The following is a 20,261-nucleotide window of genomic DNA, read 5'->3' as shown; positions in this document are numbered from 1 at the left end:
GGTTCCTTGTATATTCTGGATATTAATCCTTTGTCAGATACATATTTTGCAAATATTTTCTCCCATGCTGTTGGCTGTCTTTTAACTCTGTTAATTGTTTCTTTTGCTGTGCAGATGCTTTTTAGTTTGATATAATCCCATTAGTTAATTTTTCATTTGGTTGCCCGTGCTTTTGGGGTCATATTAGTGAAGTCAGTGCCCAGTCACACTTCCTGGAGTGTTTCCCCTACATTTTAATTAAGAACTTTTATTGTTTCAGGGTGTATATTTAATTCTTTAATCCATTTTGAGTTGATTTTAGTATATGGTGAGAGGTATGGGTCTAGTTTCATTCTCCTGCATATGGATATCCAGTTATCCCAGCACCATTTGCTGAAGAGGCAGTCTCTTCCCCAGTGTATAGGCTTGGTGCCTTTGTCAAAGATCAGATGGCTGTAGGTGTGTGGGTTTGATTTCTGGATTCTCTATTCTATTCCATTGATCAGTGTGTCTGTTTTTATGCCAGTACCATGCTGTTTTGGTTATTATAGCTTTGTTGTATAGTTTAAAGTCAGGTAGTATTATGCCTTCAGCTTTATTTTTTTTTGCTCAGAATTGCTTTGGCTATGTGTGGTCTTTTTTTTATTCCATATAAATGTCTGCATAGTGTTTTCTAGTTCTAAGAAAAATGTCATTGGAATTATGATGGGGATTGCATTGAATTTTTATATCACTTTGGGTAGTATGGACATTTTCACAATGTTGATTCTTCCAATCCAAGAGCATGGGATATCTTTCCATCTTCTTGTGTCCTCTTTAATTTCTCTCAATGGTGGTTTGTAGTTCTCATTATAGAGATTTTTCACATCCTTGGTGAACTCAATTCCTAAGTATTTTATTTTTTCAGTGGCTATTGTAAATGGGCAGGCTTTCTTGATTTCTCTTTCTGCATGTTCTCTATTGGAGAAAAGAAATGCTACTGATTTTTGTGTGTTGATTTTGTATTGTGCAACTTTGCTGAAATCATTTATCAACTCTAAGAGTTTTTTTGTAGAGGCTTTAGGCTGTTCGATATATAGGATCATGTCATCCGCAAAGAGGAACAGTTTGACTTCATCTTTTCCAATCTGGATGCCGTTTATTTCCTTCTCTTCTCTGACTGCTCTGGCTAGTACTTCCAATACTATGTTGAATAGGAGTGGTGAGAGTGGGCATCCTTGTCTAGTTCCTGTTCTTAAAGGAAAAGCTCTCAGCTTTTCCCCATTCAGGATTATACTGGCAGTGGGTTTATCATATATAGCTTTAATTATGTTGAGATACTTTCCATCTATACCTAACTTATAGAGAGTCTTTATCATGAACGAGTGTTGAATATTATCAAATGCTTTTTCAGCTTCTATAGAGATGATCATATGGTCCTTGTGTTTGATTTTATTGATATGGTGTATCACATATATTGATTTGTGAATGTTGAACCAACCTTGCATCCCTGGGGTGAATCCCACTTGATCATGGTGTATAATTTTACATATGTGTTGCTGTATTCTGTTAGCTAGTGTTTTATTGAGGATTTTTGCATCTATGTTCATCAAGGATATCAGCCTGTACTTCTCTTTTATAGTTGTATCTTTACCTGGTTTTGGTATCAGTTGTATCTTTACCTGGTGTTGTTTGCTTCATAGAATGAGTTTGGGAGAATGGCCTCTGTTTCAATCTTTTGGAATAGTTTGTAAAGAATCAGTGTCAATTGCTCTTTGAATGGTAGAATTCTGCTATGAATCCATCTGGTCTTGGGCTTTTCTTTGTTGGGAGACTTCTGATAATGGCTTCAATCTCTTTTATTGTTATTGGTCTGTTCAGATTTTCTACATCATCTTGGCTCAGTTTTGGTAGTTTGTGGGTATCCAGAAATTTACCCATTTCCTCCAGATTTTCAAATTTGTGGGCATGTAGTTGTTTATAGTAGTATCTAATGATTCCTTGTATTTCAGAGGTATCAGTTGTAATATCACCTTTTTCATTTCTAATTTTTGTTATTTGTGTCTTCTCTCTTCTTTTTTTAGTTAGCCGTGCTAATAGTTTGTCAATTTTATTTATCTTTTCAAAAAACTAACTTTTTGATTCATTGATCTTTTATATTGTTTTTGGGGTTTCAATTTCATTAAGTTCTCCTCTGATCTTAATAATTTCTTTCCATCTGCTAACTTTGGGTTTGGATTGTTCTTGTTTTTCTAGTTCTTTAAGTATTAGGTTGTTCACTTGCCATCTTTCCATTCTTCTGAAGTAAGCATTTAATGTGATAAATCTCCCTCTTACTACTGCTTTTGTAGTATCCCACAGGTTTTGGTATGATGTATCATTGTTTTCATTAGTTTCAGTAAATTTTTTGATTTCCTGTTTAATTTCTTCTTGGACGCATAGGTCATTAAGTAGAATGCTGTTTAATTTCCATGTGTTTGTATAGTTTCCAGACTTTCATTTCTTATTGATTTCTAATTTTAGTCCATTGTGATCTGAGAAAATACATGGGATAATTCCAGTTTTTTTGAATTTGTTGAGACTTGATTTGTGACCTAACATGTGATCTATCCTGGAGTATGATCCATGTGCTGATGAGATGAATGAATATTCTGAGGTTGGATGGAATGTTCTGTAGATATCTGTCAAGTCCAATTGGTCTAGAGTGTTGTTTAGATCTTGTGTTTCTCTGTTGATTCTTTGCCTAGATGATATGTCCAATATTGATAGTGGGGTGTTCACATCCCCAGTATTATGGTATTAGTGTCTATTTCCTTCTTTAGGTCTAATAGAGTTTACTTTATAAATCTGGCTGCTCTGATATTGGGTGCATATATATTTATGATTGTTATGTCTTCTTGATGGATCAATCCTTTTATCATTAGGTAGTGGCCCTCATCTCTTTTTATGGTTTTCAGTTTAAAGTCTATTTTATCAGATATAAGAATAGCTGCTCCAGGTCATTTTTCATTTATGTTTGCATGGTAAATCTTTTTCCATCCTTTCACTCTTAGTCTATGTGAGTCTTTATAGGTGAGGTGGGTCTCTTGAAGGCAGCATATAGTAAGTGTTGATTTACTCCTAGCATTTTATTGATTTTTGTTTGGATGTCTTAAATGTCTTTTGTTCCTTTCTTTCTGATTTACTGTTTATCTTCTGTATTTGTTGGTTTCTTGGGTTGTAGATAAACTTTTTTTTTCTCTTCATTGTTGGCATTTTAATTTTACTAGTGGGTTTTGATATTTCTCGAGTTTTTATGGCAGTGGTAGTTATTTTTCAGGTACCAAACCCAGTACTCCCTTGAGAATTTCTTGTAAGAGTGGTCATGTGGTAGTGAACTCCCGCAGTTTTTGTTTGTCTGAGTTATATACTATTTGCCCTTCATTTTGAAAGGATAACCTTGCAGGGTAAAGTATTCTTGGCTGGCAATCTCTGTCTTTTAGTATTTTGAATATATCATCCATTCCTTTCTGGCTTTTAGGGTTTGTGATGAAAAGTCTGATATTAGTCTGATTGGGGCTCCCTTATAGGTGATTTGACACTCCTCTCTTGCAGCTTTTATGACTCTCTCTTTGTCTTTGAGTTTTGCCAATTTGACTATAACATGTCTTGGAGAAGACCTTTTTGGGTTGAATATGTTTGGGGACCTTTGAGCTTCCTGAATCTGAAGATCTGGGTCTTTTCCAATACCTGGGAAGTTTTCTGCCACTATTTTGTTGAGTATGTTTTCAATATAATCTCCTTTCCTCCCCTTCTGGAATACCCATGACTTGGATATATGAGCACTTATGGTTGTCTGATATATCTCTTAGATTTTCTTCAATGTTTTAAGTTCTTTTTTCTTTTTTTTGTCTTCCTGTGTTATTTCAAACAGCCCACCTTCAAGGTCAGAAGTTCTCTTTTCTGCAAGCCTGCTGGTTAAACTCTCTGTTGTGCTTTTTATTTCGTTGAATGAATTCTTCAGCTCTGCAAGCTCTGCTACATTCTTTTTCAGGGCATTGATCTCCTTGTACATTTCATCTTTGCGGTCCTGTATACTTTTCCTCATTTCATTGTTTTGTCTAGCTGAGTTTTCTTGTATCTCATTTAGTTTCCCAAGAATTATCACTCAAAATTCCTTGTCAGACCTTTCAAGGGTTTCTTGTTCTATAGGATCTAGAGCTTGAGAGTTATTACCCTTTGGTGGTGTACTTTCTTGATTTTTCATATTTCTGGTATCTTTCCTTTGATGTTTAGTCATTGTGGCAAGGGATTTCATGGTCCACTGGTTCGACACTATTGTCTGGCGAGGATCCTGCCAGGGCTGCCAATTTGGCATGGCTGCCTCAGTGCCTGCTCTGTTGCCCACTGGCACCTTGAGCGTGCAGTCACCGTGGGTCTCGGGCCTTTTTGGGGGGCGCTTCTCTGGTCAGCGTGTACTCGGCTGGGCTGGGGATGGGTTCTGGCGGCAGCGAGGCCTACCTGCTCAGTCGTGCGCTGGCATCCTGCAGCGCATGGTCTCTGTGGGACTTGGGCCTCTCCTGGGGGGGATCGCCTCTCTGACTGGTGCATACTTGGCCAGTCTGGGCATGGGGTCTGGTGGCAGTGAGGCCTGACTGCTCGCTCACGCACTGGTGCTGCAGGGCGCATGGTCTCTGCAGGTGTCCTACATGTTTATTCTAATAAATTCAAGGTATTCAAAAGAGTATAAAACACAATTGCTCTTCTTTCCCTTTTTAATTCTAACTCCCTCTCATCTCTCGCCCTTTCAAGTGTTCGCAGCGGTATATCTGCCCAGGCCTATTCTTTGTTTAGTCAAATTGGTAGTAGTTTGTCTATTTATTTTATAAAATAAGATCATATTCTGTATCTTTCTGCATCTTCAAAAAAATCTCCACACCAGTCTTTTCAGTTATTTTCTTTTTTCTCCCTTTTACAAATAGTCGTGCAGTAAGCCACATTGTATATGTATTTCTCTAGAGAAAGAAACAGATGTATTTCTCTAGAGTTAAGATTGAATGATATTAATATTAAACATTTTTTTTTTTTTTTTTGTCTTTTTTGTCTTTTTTCCGTGTCCGGCAACAGATCGCACCCCTCAGTGTTGCCCCCGTACCGGACCGGGGACCGGCAACGGGATCGCAAGCCTCGGCGTTGCTCCCGCGCCTCGCTCAGCCAGTGAGCGGGAGCCGGTCTGTATGTGGGATCTGAACCCTCGGACGGGAGCGCCGCCGCGCTTCCCAAGCGGCGCACTATCCAGTGCGCCACCGGGCCGGCCCAATATTAAACATTTTGATAGTATTCAATTTCCCTTTATTTATTTTTGGCAGCTGGCTGGTATGGGGATCTGACTTCTTGACCTTGGTGTTTTAACACTGTGCTCTAACCTGTTACTCTAACCAGCCAGCCCAAACTTCCCTTTTAAAAAAGCTGTACTAGTAGAACAGTGCTTGGTTCAAAGTAAAGTACTGGCTCATAAATACTAACCACTCTATTGTTATTATTGGTAAATGAAAGTACACATTTCTTCTACACCCACCAGCACTAGGTTTTATTTAAAATTTTGCCAATCTTATCGTACAAAAAGATCTGATTATTTTAATCTGTATGTCTTTGATTACTAGTGAAACTAATTTTTTCACAATTTTTGATCTTTTGTATGTCATGGTCTGTGAATTATCTGTTTCATATCCCTTGACCAGTTTTCTGTTGGGTTTGTCATTTTCATATTGATTTGTAAGAGTTCTTTAACTATTTTAGATGGTAATCCTTTTTTTTAATTGTAGATATTTTTGCCCTACCAGTTACTTGTCTTTTGACATTGTTCATGATATTTTTTGGATTCATACCCTTGACCTTGGTTTTATGTTTATGATATTTTTGATAGAAGTGCTACATTTTTATGTTGTCAAGTTTGTTTTTTTGTTTACTTTTGTCCTCTTTATTAACTGTCATTTCATCTTCTCATTCCGCTCTGCCTTATATCTCCTCAGCTTCATTGAAATTCTAACCTCTGTTTTGTTAAATCCAATTGTCTCTTAGCTGCCTTCTCAGTCCTTTGTGAAAGACTCCTCTCTCAGATTCTGTGACATCATACTCTCCTGTTTTCTTTTTGTTCCTGGCTTCTCTTATTCTATGCTTCCTCTGAATAGTAGTATACATAGGGCTGAACCCTTTTCTTCCTTAATTATACCTTTCTTGTGTGACATAATTCAGTTCCATCATTTTATTGAAGTGATCTGTGAAATACACAGATCTTAATTAAGTATTCAATTTGATCAGTTTTGAAAAAGGCATATATCTAGGTAACTCACCTCTGATTTTAAATATTGTCGATGTGTTTATGGCTCCCAAACTCATGTTTCCATCTTTCATCTCTATCTTGAGCTTCAGAATCATGTATCCAACTACTTCTTTGACTTCTTTATGTCTTAGGCACTATCAGCTTAACAGGTCTAAAACTAAATTTTTGTATTTACTCTACTAACCTTTTCTCTCTCTCTCTCTCTCTCTCTCTCTCTGTCTGTCTGTCTGTCTTTCTCTCTCTCTCGCTCGCTTGCTCGCTCTCGGTGGTCTTTTCCATCTCAGAAAATAGTTCAAGCCAAAAATGTAGATTCGTGTATCCTTAATCCCTCCCCCAACCTGCCCCATCCCAGTCTATTCCTAAATCTTGTTGATTTTACCCACAAATATAACTCAAAACTACCCACTTGTTTCCTTCTCTGTTGCTTGGCCCTTTGCCCAGTATATCATCAACATCTGCATGGGACTATGATAATACTTTGTTAACTATCCTCACGGCTTCCACTTTGAGCCCTTTAGTCCAGTCTACTCTCTACATTAGCAGTCAAAATGGTCTTTTGGAAGTTAGATTGTCACAGCTCTGCTGGGATCAGTTCGATTACTTCCTGTTTTATTTATAATAAAATTACTTGGGGCCGACCCTGTGGCTCACTTGGGAGAGTGCGGTGCTGGGAGCGCAGCGGGCGCTGCAGGTTTGGATCCTATAGGGATGGCCAGTGCGTTCACTGGCTGAGCGCGGTGCGGGCGACACCAAGCCAAGGGTTGCGGTCCCCCTACTGGTCACAAAAAAAAAAAAAAAGTTAAAAAAAAAAAAAATTACTTGCTATGGTATCTATGACCCCATGGTCATACTCTCAGACTGCATCTTAAACCACTGTCACCTGTGTCCTAAGGTCTTCGTGTTTGCTATTCCCTCTGCCTAGAATGTCTTCACCTCAGTTCTTAGTGTAGCTGGCCATTCTCATCCTTAAAATCCCAGTTCAAATATCATCTCAGAGGGGACTTTTCTTTGGCCATCCTTTCTGAAAGTATCCCATCCCATCCCGAGCATATCTCCCTGTTTATTTCCTTTATGGCACTTCCTTAACATAAAATTATCTTGTTTATTGTTCATTTCCTGTCTTCTGTCTCCGCAGTGTAAGTTTCAGCAGGGCTTCCTGTTCACTGTTGTATCCTCATTGTCTATAACAGTGCAATATTTGTAAATGTTCAGTAAATAAATATTTTTATTAAATGATGAGATACTGGCTGAAACATCTCTAAAGTCATGTTTACATTTTATTCAATAGCATTTTTGATGAGTAAGTATAGTTAATTTTAATCTCTAATTTATATCATATTGAAAATCAATTAACTCTTTCAGTCATTTGGATGTCATTTAGTGCATTACTATTTTGATAAAGAGTACCTGGGACACTTATTTAATGTTTTTACTGGAGGCCTGTCATAACATATCTGTATTTGAGTTGAGCTTGATTGGTTGATGGTAAAACTTTCTTGTGAGTAAATTAAAAAGTTAAAACATTTAAATGGATCATATTTCATTATTGGTTTTTCCAAGCAGTTTAGCAATGAAATAAAACAAAAAGCACTTAACCAATACACTATAATTGGGTGTTTAAAGGACCTTTTAAGTATTAAAGAAAAAAAGCCCCAAGGAATGCTCAAAGAATAGTAGAGGTTTTGTGGGTACATACTGAAGTTAAGAAACCCTGAAATTTAAAAAGTTGCTTTAAAGAAGATACTGGGTGGGTGTACCCATCAGAAAGTTCTACAGAGGGTTTCTGTGGGTAGTATTAAGATTGTAATTCTAGGGATTCTCTTAGATTTCATAATAGCACAAAATGTTTTACTAGTAAAGGTTTAGAGAAATGTTACTTATAATTGTTTTTCTTAGCTAGCCTGAAATACACAGACTATCCCTTGGTTTCTCTAAGGAAAATAACAATTACAAATATTCCTTCTATGAACTGGTGTAATAGAAAATGTATAGCTCTGTTTACTAGACCTCATTTTTCATTTTGTTTTTCTGTCCTAAGATTGAAAAACTTTGAGTGTATAGTGTGTGGTATTTCTTCTTCACAACATTTCCATGAAACATTGTCTTCATTCCAGAAGAATTAAAAACTTTCAAGAACTTGTGACAATTTATAGGTCTCATGATCACAAAGTAGCATCCCTAAAACTAGTAGAAGGTTTCATTCTGCCCATACCATGTTCCCTCTACCAGTGTTTCACTTTTTTCCTAGTTTCAGTATCAGTATGAGAAGTTTTATTTAAACCTTAGCATTTATTATCCTTTTAAGGCAGAGCAGCTTTGTTCCCAGTTTCTGAGGTCTAAAAATTGCTTGTTTTAGCTGTGGAGAAGGCAACTGAGTTATATTTAACTTCAATATTTAGGAATGGAGTTAGACTAGACTTGTCAGGCTTGACTTTAACTCATTTTTATTGGACCATTTAGGTCTGCAAATAGTTATGTAATGGTTGACTGATGTCAGTAAATAAACCAGACATATTTATTATACTTCACAATATCTTTGTACCTTTAAACATTAGGAAAGAGTATGTTTGTGTGTTTATATGCATGTTGGGGTATTGCAGGGGTTGGATTGTTAGAGTTTTCAATTCTAGTCCTTAAATTCATTCATCTGTAATGGTACTTTAGTCGCAACTTTTAAATTTGGTTTGCAAGCATTTGTGTTTAATATAGACAAAAACCTATAGAACAATTCAGAGATAATAAAGACATTGGACCATTCTCCAAAAACTTACGGGTGCAGATGTAGGCACATACAGATGAGTACACCAAAGTTTATACAAAACAGGATATATTAAGTGTGATGGGAACATGGAAGAGGATGAGAAATCTTGAATAGAGGAATTTGGGAGAAACTTGTGGAGAAAGTGGAATCTAGAAGGCCTTGTCAAAATCTCCTTTGTTTTGGAAAGAGAGGAAGTGTTAGCTTTGGCACAGAGGTAGAACAGTGTAGGAAATATGGCATGGTTGAAACATAGGATGCATGAGAAGACAGTGAGCAATAATGTTGGGTAAGTAGGTTAGGGTCAGACTGTAGAGGGGCTACATACAATTCTAAAGGGGTTATGGGTTTTATTGTGTAAGCAGCAGGGAGTGATAAAAGGTTGTTGGCACAAGGTATAATATCAGGGCCTGAGGAGATTTACATAAACTACCTTTTAAAAATAAGATCTTTGCCGTTTTGTCTAGCTGCTTCTACTATGTAAAATTCCATATATGTAATACTGATTTAACTAAAATTAATATTTTTGGGTGTGTTAATAAAGGAATTCAGAGGAACTCTTGTACATTATTGGAATTGTTACTGTTTAACAATTATTAACTTATTGAGTTGTGAAATATTTGGCTAGATGGCACTGGTAAGAAACGGAAGCCCAGAGAACTCCGTTAACTTATTCAAGAGCACACTGCTTTTAGTATCAGAACTTGGTTCTAGAACCCAGTGTTTCTGATGCTTAGTAATTGCTTTTTCTCTGCTCAACTTCCTCTACCACATATTACAGTATACTGAGTATTTAGTGAGACAAAAAGGAAGGATTATGCCCCTTTTTTTTCTATGACCAAGTGACCTATGTGGCTGTATTACTTTGCATTTTTATTTAAATGACGGATTTATTAGTACAGAATAGTGCTAGAAGAGTGACATCAAGCTTCACCATTTTTTAGTCCAATTAAGCACTTGTAAGGAAGCTTTACCATGAAGGAAGTAGGATTTGAACTGACTTAGAAGGATGGATGAATAGAGAAAAGGATGGAATGGGAATAACAGTATAAGCGAAGTGTCAGGAGTGGGTATAAATTGTTTTCTGAGCCTAGTGAGAGTCATGCTGGAACAGGAACTTGTTTCAGAATAATGAAAGAAGTACAGTGTTTCATAGACTGATTATTTATCTAGTATTTTTTGTTTAATATGTTTGTATATGATTAGGTAGACTAATTTTTTGTAACATAGGGAATGGTTAAAAATCTGACAATTTCTTTGACTAGATCTGTACAAAGCATACTCCTGGGCATAATTATATTTGATAGTGAAATTCTATAAAGGCAGACTTAACATACTGTCTCTTCTGTAGTTATCTTTTCCCTCCACTGTGGTTTTTGACATCATAAATACATATGTGTAGAAATTGATACAGTAAAAAACAATTTCAGATGTTTTGATAAGATATGTTTAAATAAAATATGATGTATAAATCATTGTCAAGGAGAGAGACACTGATTTTTAAAATTTATTTCTTTTTAATTTTTAAAGTTTATTTGTATAATGATTGGATCAGGGTAGTTAATGTATCCATCACCTCATGCATTTATCTTTTCTTTGAAGACATTGATTTTTAGAATTGGATCGTGGTTTTAGAATTGGATTATTTCCATATCATAGTACCCATCCTTGTTTCAGATTAGTTGATCAAAAAAGATTAAGATCCTCTATTCAAGATACCTAGTAAGCTTTTTATGCTTTTTTAAAATAAATTAATGTAATAATTTAATAATTTAAACAGTTATTGAACATGAACTGTCATGACAGTAGCAACTATAAACCTATGTTTCTGGGCTGTCATAGAATCAAAGAAGTTGGAAAGGCTTTAGAAATAATCTCCATTATTCATAAAATCATTTGTTTATTAATCCTTGTTGTTTATACTTATGTGAAATTTGTGTGTCTTTCACTGTGCTTTGTCAGATGTCTGATTCAGAAATCTATCTCAGCATGTTAAACCTGTTTTAAAAATAGGTATGAGCCACTCGGTGTCACTGAAAGGTTGTTGACACAGTGGATAAACTATTAAATGAGTTTGCAGAGTAAACCTTACCATTACTGAACAAAGATTTTTTTAAGTGGAAAATAGATTGAATTCTTATTTCTGTAGATCCAAATAAATATAATAAGAATATTTAGAACACTTTATAAACCTAGTGTACTGTTAGGTTTTTGAAATTTGTAAGTATAGCTTGGTAGACTAAAAGTACATGAAAAAATTGTCTTTTAGATATTTTACTCTGAGTTAGGCAATGTTTTCCTCACTTTCATTGAAGCTTTTTCTTTTTTAAAAAAATACTATTATTTGTATGTGGCCATTTAAATATTTCCTAAATATGATAAATATCTCATACATTTAACAGAGTGGGTGATAAAAAATTCTTTCACATTTTGTATATGGAATGTATTTCATTTGTACTTTTGGGGGGTTGGGAGACAGGATCTTTATCTTGGTAGATAATCTGGAATTTTTTTATCAGTAAAGATTGGGTAAAGTCAAAGGAGAGTAAAATGAAAAGTTTATATTTTCGTGTTTTTGTACCATTTTTCTTAATTTGCATGGGGTTGGGAGGGGGGTGGTTATAACCAGTTTGGAAAGCACACACAGTTATCCTGACAAACAAATATAATTTTTGCAATGTTATAATGAATAGTTCCCCAGCAGAATCTATGGGGAAAAGCTCTAGGACAAAATATGGTTAAAAGTTAATAAACCTCAGAGGCTTCCGGGACAGAAAAACCAAAACAGGAGATTTGAAATCAGTAAGGGAAAGTGTCTCCAAAAAACCCCAGTGAGAGAAGTGAACGAAGTCATACCTGACTGAGAAACTTAAGTGGAGATGAACTTTGAAATCTCTACATAATCCATGTGTCTGTATATACTGTAGTTGAGAATTGACATGGCGATCTTATGATAATCAGGTAGCTATTTTTATTTTCATTGTCAACAAAAACTGATTGCATGTGTTCCTTCTCTAAACTGTTTGCCATGTTTAAAAAAGGAAATATAAATACTTCCAAATTCCTGGATTGGGGAGTTTTTAAATATAGAAATTAATTTTAAAAGATTATAATTGAACATCTACTGTTTGTTCTGGATTGTGGTAGGCATTTTATGTATTTTGCTTATTGGTCAAAAAATCCTATAAGGGATTGGTAGGTACAATTATTGCTATTTTATAAGTGGAAGAAACTGAGGTTCAGAGAGGTTAAGTGACTTCTTCAAAATTAAATAGGTAGTGGAGCCAATATTTGAATCCAGGTCTTTTGACTCTGTGCTTCTCCTCCTTCCATTATGTCAGGGTATTTGTCAGGAATGTCAAAACATAGTTTGCTTGAATTTTATCAGTTAAGGTGGAATCATTAATATCTTAGAGAAGGTAATAAAATAATTTGGACTATGATATTGTCAAAAATACAGGCATTAAATAAATTCTGTTTTAAATTTTAGAGGTTGAAAATCTGAACATTTGAACTTGCTAATGATAATTTTCATTGTATTTGAATTTTAATATGCTCAAGAAGCAAACAGGTTCCCAAGAATGGTATATAAAACCTCTGGTATTTTGTTTACTGTGGCAAACTGTAGTGTTAGCATCTGACAGTTGCAGATCTGTATGTGCTAGGATTGGCTCATCAAGGTATTTTACTTTCAGGATTCCCTGAGATCCTGTGTGGCCTTGGATGATCCTGGTTTGTAATGAGTTCTTGGGCTTGTATTTGCTTTTTGTTTTGTTTTGTTTTTGTGGCTAGCCAGTATGGGGATCCAAACTCTTGACCTTGATGTTATAACACCACTCTAACCAGCAGAGCTAATTGACCAGCCCTTGTATCTGCTTTCGTACCTGTTTTAGGCTCATCTTTTAACATCATACCAGAGATGCCCTCCGTTCCAGTGTCATCTTATGACTATAAAAGTATTCCAGTGTTAACTGGAATCAGTCTAGAATTCTCTAAGGCACCATTAAGTTTAGTATTTTGTACTGTTTTAGACAAACACAAGAAAGATGCTTATGAAATGATCTGTGGTAAAGTTTTAAACACTATTAGGAAACATATCTGGGAATTTCTTAAAAGTAATTATTCCTATGTAATTAACTGTAACATTGGCTTATTATTTAACATAAATTTTAGCTTCTCTGGTTATTTCATTTTAGTTCAATTTTTTGTTTGCTGAGTGTCAGTGAAAATAAATATGATTATAAATTTTTGGCATTTCTAGCATCATTTTTAGCAATAATAATTGGTACTAGTTCCTAGAAACTACAGCAAAACTGAACTGTTACTTAGTGAGTGAATTGGTTTCTATTATATGTGAATTTATAAATGAAAAATTTCAAGTATAACCTGGGAAATTCTGAAATATATTTAAAAGGTTTTTTTTTTTAATTCTAAACTATTTTGTGAGAAAATTCAAGTGTTATATTCATGCAAAAAGAATTTTCTTTTATTATGGCAACTAATTTTTGTTTACTTAAGAGAACCTGTTGCTAAAATAGTAATGAGGAAGGGTGTAATATAAGTATAGTCATATGCCCCTTGCTCTGCAAGTAACCAGAGTGCTATGTATGCATGTTGGTCAGTCTCTTTTTGGAAGGTGGAAGTAAAGCCGTTTGTTTTTCTCTCTTGCACAGCCTAAGATGACGAATGTGTGATTTCAGTGGAATAAATGGCGTCCAAAGTCACAGATGCTATAGTCTGGTATCAAAAGAAGGTAAGTTGATAGTCAAAACTTTAAATTTTAAAATATTTTAATTCCAAAAATGCATGTTTATTTTGTGCTATAGGTTAATGTCAAATATTGCCCACAATAATGACAAAATAGATTTTAGGATGAGAGAAAGGGGAAGATTATTTTGATTCTCCTTGTGCTAATTTTATTTCTAAATAAATTAGAAAGATGATGCTTAAAAATATTTTTTCTCCACTTTTTACTCTAAAGTATCAAAGTAGCTGGATTAATTATCGTCAGTTATAATATAAACCAGATCTCCAGGATTATGGATATAATTAGCATTTTATAAAAGCATTGACATTTTTTCTTGCTTTAATTATTTTTTTAAGAAAGCTAGGTTAGCAGAGAAATTATAATTTTATAACTTTTTATATCAAGAGAAATTAGTTTTTCATCTATTTGTTTTAAGTTATAATTCAACAGCTGGATCTTTTCAGTAAAATAAACCTTTGGGAACTGTATTTTCTAAACTGAAATATTAAAATGTTTATTTGATGTTTTAGGATTGTCATAACTACCTAACTAGGTGTGCCATCCTATATATTTCAAAGTAAGCTTGACCAATGTAATGTTTTTCTTTTAAAGTCCAAAAGAGTATACAGTTTTTTTGAAAATACAGTAAACTGTTTACTCCTAAACAGTATTGTTTACATTCTTTAAAATGTATGTCGTTTTATATAATATCTTAGATTTTTAGTGTATGTAGTGAATTGTTTGTTTTCACAATTTAAAAAAATTTTGATGCCTTATTCTTCATGTCTCTATTAACAAAATATAATTGTATATTTAAAGTTTTTCTTATATGGGGAAACCCAGATAGTTTTTAAATTTATTTGAATTGGAAATAAATGGTAATTAAAACACTTTAAAAATTAGACAAACTGAAGAATATAGCCTGTTTTGGGCTGTATTTATTTTCTGGGTAGAACATGCCACAGATATGCAATATCACATTTTTCATATAAGGTACTTAATTGGAAGCTGACATACTTTTAATTCAATCTTTTGTGGTTCTTTATTAGTGTCACCTTTGCTTTTAAACTTCCAGTCAATTAAAAAACCAGTCTGCTTAACTAAAGAGCTAGATAAAATAAAATTATGAATTAAAGAAAATTTTAAAAATTAAAAAAAATTTACATATATCTTTGAAAGTTTTTCTCGTTCTTAATTTCTGCTTATGGTAGTAATGTTTATTAAATATTTTCTCTATTTTGTTTTCTATGTTAAACATTTCAAATTTCAATGAAGATCATTTAAAGAAGTATTTGGTTGACTGACCCTTCTTGGGATTGGAGAGTTTGAAGTATTATACTCATATTCACTTACCACAGTAACTCCCCTCTTCTCTAAGTGTCATTTACCTAGCACCCTTGGATATATGTAACCAAAAAATTCTCCAGAGCAACCATAACAAATGGTGTCACAAAATACCCCAGCAAATGTAATCACATATTTTATGTTAAAGAGTTGTCAGAAACATAAACTGAATTTGTTTTTTTCCTTTTTGCTTTTAAATTTAATTTTCTTGAAGGAACACATGAATACTTTGAAAGATTGGTGTTTCAAGTCTTATTGGAAAAAAAGAAATTGCGGCCCCTTACCCTTCTCTGTCCTTACCAACTTTTGCTGTCCAGTGTCAATCATTTTGAATTTTTTATAGCTCAGTGGTTCTCAAACCAAAGTTCTACCACTCTTCATCCCAAGTAGGGAGTTGGGAAGAGGGATTGCAAATGTGGAGTGTGAGGTTTTGTTTTTCATAATTACTTTGAAGGAATACTGGCATTTGTGGATAGGAGTCAGAGACAATAAATATCTTGCAACGGGCTGGCAAACTTTTTCTGTAAAGGGCCAGATAGTAAACATTTTAGGCTTTGAAGGCCACAAGGTTTCTGCTGCAACTACTCAACTCTGCCGTTGTAGCACAAAAGCAGCCATAGACAATATGTAAAATGAATGGACATGGCTGTGTTCCTAAAAATCTGAATTTACAAGAACGGGCAATGGGCTAGAGTTGGCTCAGAGGCCTTAGATTGCTGATCTGTGCTCTAGGATGACCTCAAATAACAAAGAATTGCCCTCCCCAAATGCAATAGTGCCTTGTTGAATACCACTGGGTTTTTTTATGCTATTTATTTTATGTTTTAAACATGCCTATCTTGTCTTTTCTTGTTCATTTCATTGTAGATGTTACTTGTTGATTTTTGACTATATGATAAGGATTTAACTGTTTTACGAGCTCGCCAATGGCCTCTTCCCCCTATCTTTTCAATGACGAAAAATTGTGTTTGTCAGTATTTGGTGCTTACATTATTATGTTTATGTATCGTTTAGAGCTGTATCATATAATGTACTATGATATTTCTAATCTGTGTAACTTTTTTTTTTTTTACCTTTTGCTTGGTTTTTTGAATTCTCCAAAATCTCTGATAGAACTATAAAATTTCTTTTGTTGCAGTCAGTCATATTCAGATATTCTATCATTTATTTATTTATTTATTTCCTTTCTTGGGAATGACCCTCCTAGAATTCTGTCTTTCTGTTTCATACTGGACAAATTTTCTCAAGTCATGCTTCATGTCTGCCATCTTAGTATTTCCTTTAATCAGCAGTCCGTGAGTTCCCCTAACTGCTCTTAGGTCATATAGATTTGTTTTTCTCTTAAATGTATGTTTATAAAATTCCTTTTAGAGATGTTTATGCTTCAGTGAAAACTAGGCTTGAATACTGAAGCTGTACTTGCTGATTATTTGACCACGGGCAAATATCTATTTCTTTGAGCCTCAATTACCGCTTCTCTACATTGACTAGATAATGGTTCTCAGCCTCTTTTTAATCATGGATCCCTTTGAAATTGTGATGAAAGCTAAGGATCTTATCTAAAGAAAAGAGAATATAATGTGCATATACACAAAATGTCACATCTGATTTGAAACCCAAGTTATGAAGTCTTGGATTAGGTGATTTAAAAAGTTGTGATATGTTAACATTCTTTGATTTTGTGACTGTTATTCAGTAGTATTCAGCTTATAGTGCATAGTATCGCAGTAAATGAAAACCAATAAATATTAACCTTTGTTTTCTTGAATGTTTGTTTAGTTGTAACCCACTGGAAAATGGTGATGTTTTCATTTTTTTTGTTTTGGGTGTTGAACACTAGCTAGCCCCAAAGTCCATTACTTGATTTGTGGACTGTTTTTAAAATGAGCTCTAATATCAGATGTGGTATTTCCAGGAAAAAATACAATCAGATTATTTAGAATTATTATAAATGTATATAGAAATTCTAATTAATATCAGGTATCTTTTAATAAATTATTCTATGCATGGTTTACTTTGAGATTTTGAGTCCTTTATTACCTAATTTTAAAGTTTATTTTGTATTATTGTAGTCATCATAGCCATGAATAATTTGAAAGTTCCTGTTGGTACAAAGTAATTTGCAGGAACAGTTAATACAACAAGAGTGACAACAAGGGAGAAACCAGAGTAAGTTTTAGTTAATAATGGGCTGTTGAATTTTTTTTTTGTGACAAAATACTCTGATTTCATATTTCTAGTTTCTCATTCTTTTCTTTGTTTATTTCTCATTTCTAAGGAGAAGGAATTATTTATCTTTTGAATGAATCCTAATGGGGACCTGAAATTAAATGGGTTCAGAGATAATTGACACACTAAATATACCTTTAAAAATAGTGACCCATAGGATTCTATTGTGACTAAGTATATCAAATTATGAGAGAATGAGTTTCTATTTTTAGGAGATGAATATATAAGAGGAGGATGGCATAGAAATACTTCTAAATTTAAAAAGGAAGAAAAGCACTAGCAACACTGTATGGAGATAGTAAAATAGTGAACTTAGCTTATAGAACCAAGGAAGACTGTATGCTTTAGAGTTTGGTCATTGCCTTTAAGGAGTCAATTGCCAGCAAGAAAACTTGAATGAATATGTTTAATGGCTTCTAAATATAAGCCAACAGTGGGATTCATTTGGTAATTTAAATGAGAAACTAGACCAAGTAAAATGAAGTTGACTGATAACTGCTGTCAACTATAAATAGCTGAGAATTTTATGTTTTCTACCTTTTTAGTAAAGTTCAGCTGTGTGTATATATGCATGTGCATGTGCATACACGTGTGTGTGAGTATGTATGTGTATACTTAAGTACATGTAGGGCATTTCAGAGTGGTAATTTGCCCACAGTCATGAAGATTGTTAGGAAATAGTAAGTCTCAGCTTTCAATTCCAAACACCTGCGCTATTACTTACCTTTAAGATTATCCTTCCTGTATCAGTCAGGATTCTTTTGCAAGTGCGACCAATATAACTCAAACCATCTTTTTTTTTTTTTTTTCCCTTTTTGTCTTTTTTCGTGTCCGGCAACGGATCGCAACCCTCAGTGTCGCGCCCGTACCGGACCGGGACCGGCAACGGGATTGCAACCCTCAGTTCTGCGTCCACACCTCGCTCAGCCAGTGAGCGGGAACCGGTCTGTATGTGGGATCCGAACCCTCGGCGGGAGTGCCGCCACGCTCCCAAGCGGCGCACTGTAGCAGTGCACCACCAGGCCGGCCCCTAACTCAAACCATCTTAAGAGGGAAAATATATTGGCTTTCCAGCAAAATCATGCAGAGTGATGAAGCTTATCTTGGGGTTGACTGAATCCCAGTACTAGAGCACCATCAGATATGTCTATCTGCCTCTTTTTCCTTCCCTACTTTTCTACAGTTAGCTTATTTCTTCCTACCATTGATGACTTTCTCCATGTTGTGAGAACAAGCCCCAAGGCGCCTCCAGATTCCTTTTCTTTTAGCTCCGTGAGAAGAAAGGATGTGGTGGAGGACTGGGATATAGTGAATTTCCTACCCCAAACTATGTCTGACCTTTTTCCCTTTTGGAAGAGTCTCTACTTTGTTAAGGAATTCATTCTCCTTCAAAGGCCTTGTGGCCAGGAAGTGTGTATCGACAGTCTCAGAGGGGGTGAATCCTGAGTAATCTAAGCCAATCATAGTATTCTCTTTCCCTTACCAGTGACTGGCTTAGAATTGGACATGTATTTCAATTCTGGCTAATGAGACATGAATCCTTCTGGGAAAAGTCTCCTATCTCTTAAAAAAAGAACCAGTAATAATAATAGCAATCTTATATAATGTTTGTTATGTGCCAGGCATTTTAAAAGTGTTTCATATATTAACTAATTTAATGTAAGTAAGTGAATGAAATAGTCTATTTCCTATTTCTGGACATTGGTGAGGCTGAGCTGCCTGAAGGTTTTGTAGTAACCTTGCTCCCATGAAAGGAGCTTGCCAATAGGCAGAGGATGGCAGAATTGAAAGACAGAAATAACCTGAATTTTTCAAGACTGTTTGAACCACAGAATTAATCAACTCTGGAAATGTCCTTCTATGGGTTTTTTTGTGTGAAATAATAAATCCCTTATGTTTTCAGTCATTTGAAGTTGGGTTTTTTAGTTCATTGCCACTGAAAGCATCCTGAATAACACATATAAATGCTTTCTGACGGGATACGATTTCCCATATAGGCCTTTTTTTTTTTTTTGCCTCTGGATGGTTATAGTAGTAGATAGAAAATTAAGATCTACTAAAAGGAAATACTGAGCCATAGACAAATGGGCTTACTACATTTTCTCTTTTAAGATTTTTTTCTTGAACCACTTTGTCATTATGTACTATTAAATCTTTAATGTAATTTTAAACTATCATGCTTTATAGTATGGTATAGTTGAAATAGCACTGTGCTTAGAGTACAGACCTGTATTTGATTTTGTGACATTTACCAGCTTGTAGTACTGAATCTGTTACTTAATCTCTTGGAGTTTCAATTCCCTTCTGTATGCTGTGGACAGTAGTGCTTCCCCTGTGTGCCTCACACAGTTTGTGAAAGAGTAAATCAACTTTAAATATGATTTAGGGCTGGCCAGTTAGCTTAGTTGGTTAGAGCACAGCCTTATAAAACCAAGGTCACAGATTTGGATTCCTGCACCAGCCAGCTGCCAGAAAAAGCAGATATATATATGATTAAAAAAATTTTAAGTGGTTTACGAATTGCTCGGTAAATATGAAGTACCACTCTTAAAAATAACATTAGGGGGCTGGCCCGGTGGCGCACTGGATAAGTTCGGATCCCACATACAGACTGGTTCCCGCTCACTGGCTGGGCGAGGCGCGGGAGCAACCCCGAGGTTTGCAATCCCGTTGCCGGTCCCCGGTCCGGTACGGGGGCGACACTGAGGGTTGCGATCCGTTGCCGGACACGGAAAAAAGACAAAAAAGACAAAAAAAAATAAATAAATAAATAACATTAGTAATTATCTCATGTCTAGGAATATAGTAGATAAGAAATTAGAGTGTCTTCCAGTACTCAATAATTTCTCTAATGATCATGTCTGTGTTACATATATTCTTCTTTCCATCTAGCCAAGCAGATG

General features: G+C 35.0%; 1 protein-coding gene across 1 annotated transcript in view; it reads left to right on the top strand.

Moving 5' to 3' along the window:
• The window catches only part of PHTF2 (putative homeodomain transcription factor 2), a 145,134-nt gene that overhangs the window by 22,334 nt on the left and 102,539 nt on the right, over positions 1–20,261 (top strand). The window contains exon 2 of the mRNA XM_008577478.1: positions 13,712–13,791. Within this exon, the coding sequence (XP_008575700.1) occupies positions 13,747–13,791 (45 nt within the window). The 5' untranslated portion in view covers positions 13,712–13,746. The remainder of the gene's footprint in view (positions 1–13,711; positions 13,792–20,261) is intronic.

This window comes from Galeopterus variegatus, unplaced genomic scaffold, assembly GCF_000696425.1.
Source record: "Galeopterus variegatus unplaced genomic scaffold, G_variegatus-3.0.2 Scaffold67, whole genome shotgun sequence".
Taxonomy (NCBI): domain Eukaryota; kingdom Metazoa; phylum Chordata; class Mammalia; order Dermoptera; family Cynocephalidae; genus Galeopterus; species Galeopterus variegatus.
This window is presented reverse-complemented; position numbering and strand designations above follow the sequence as displayed.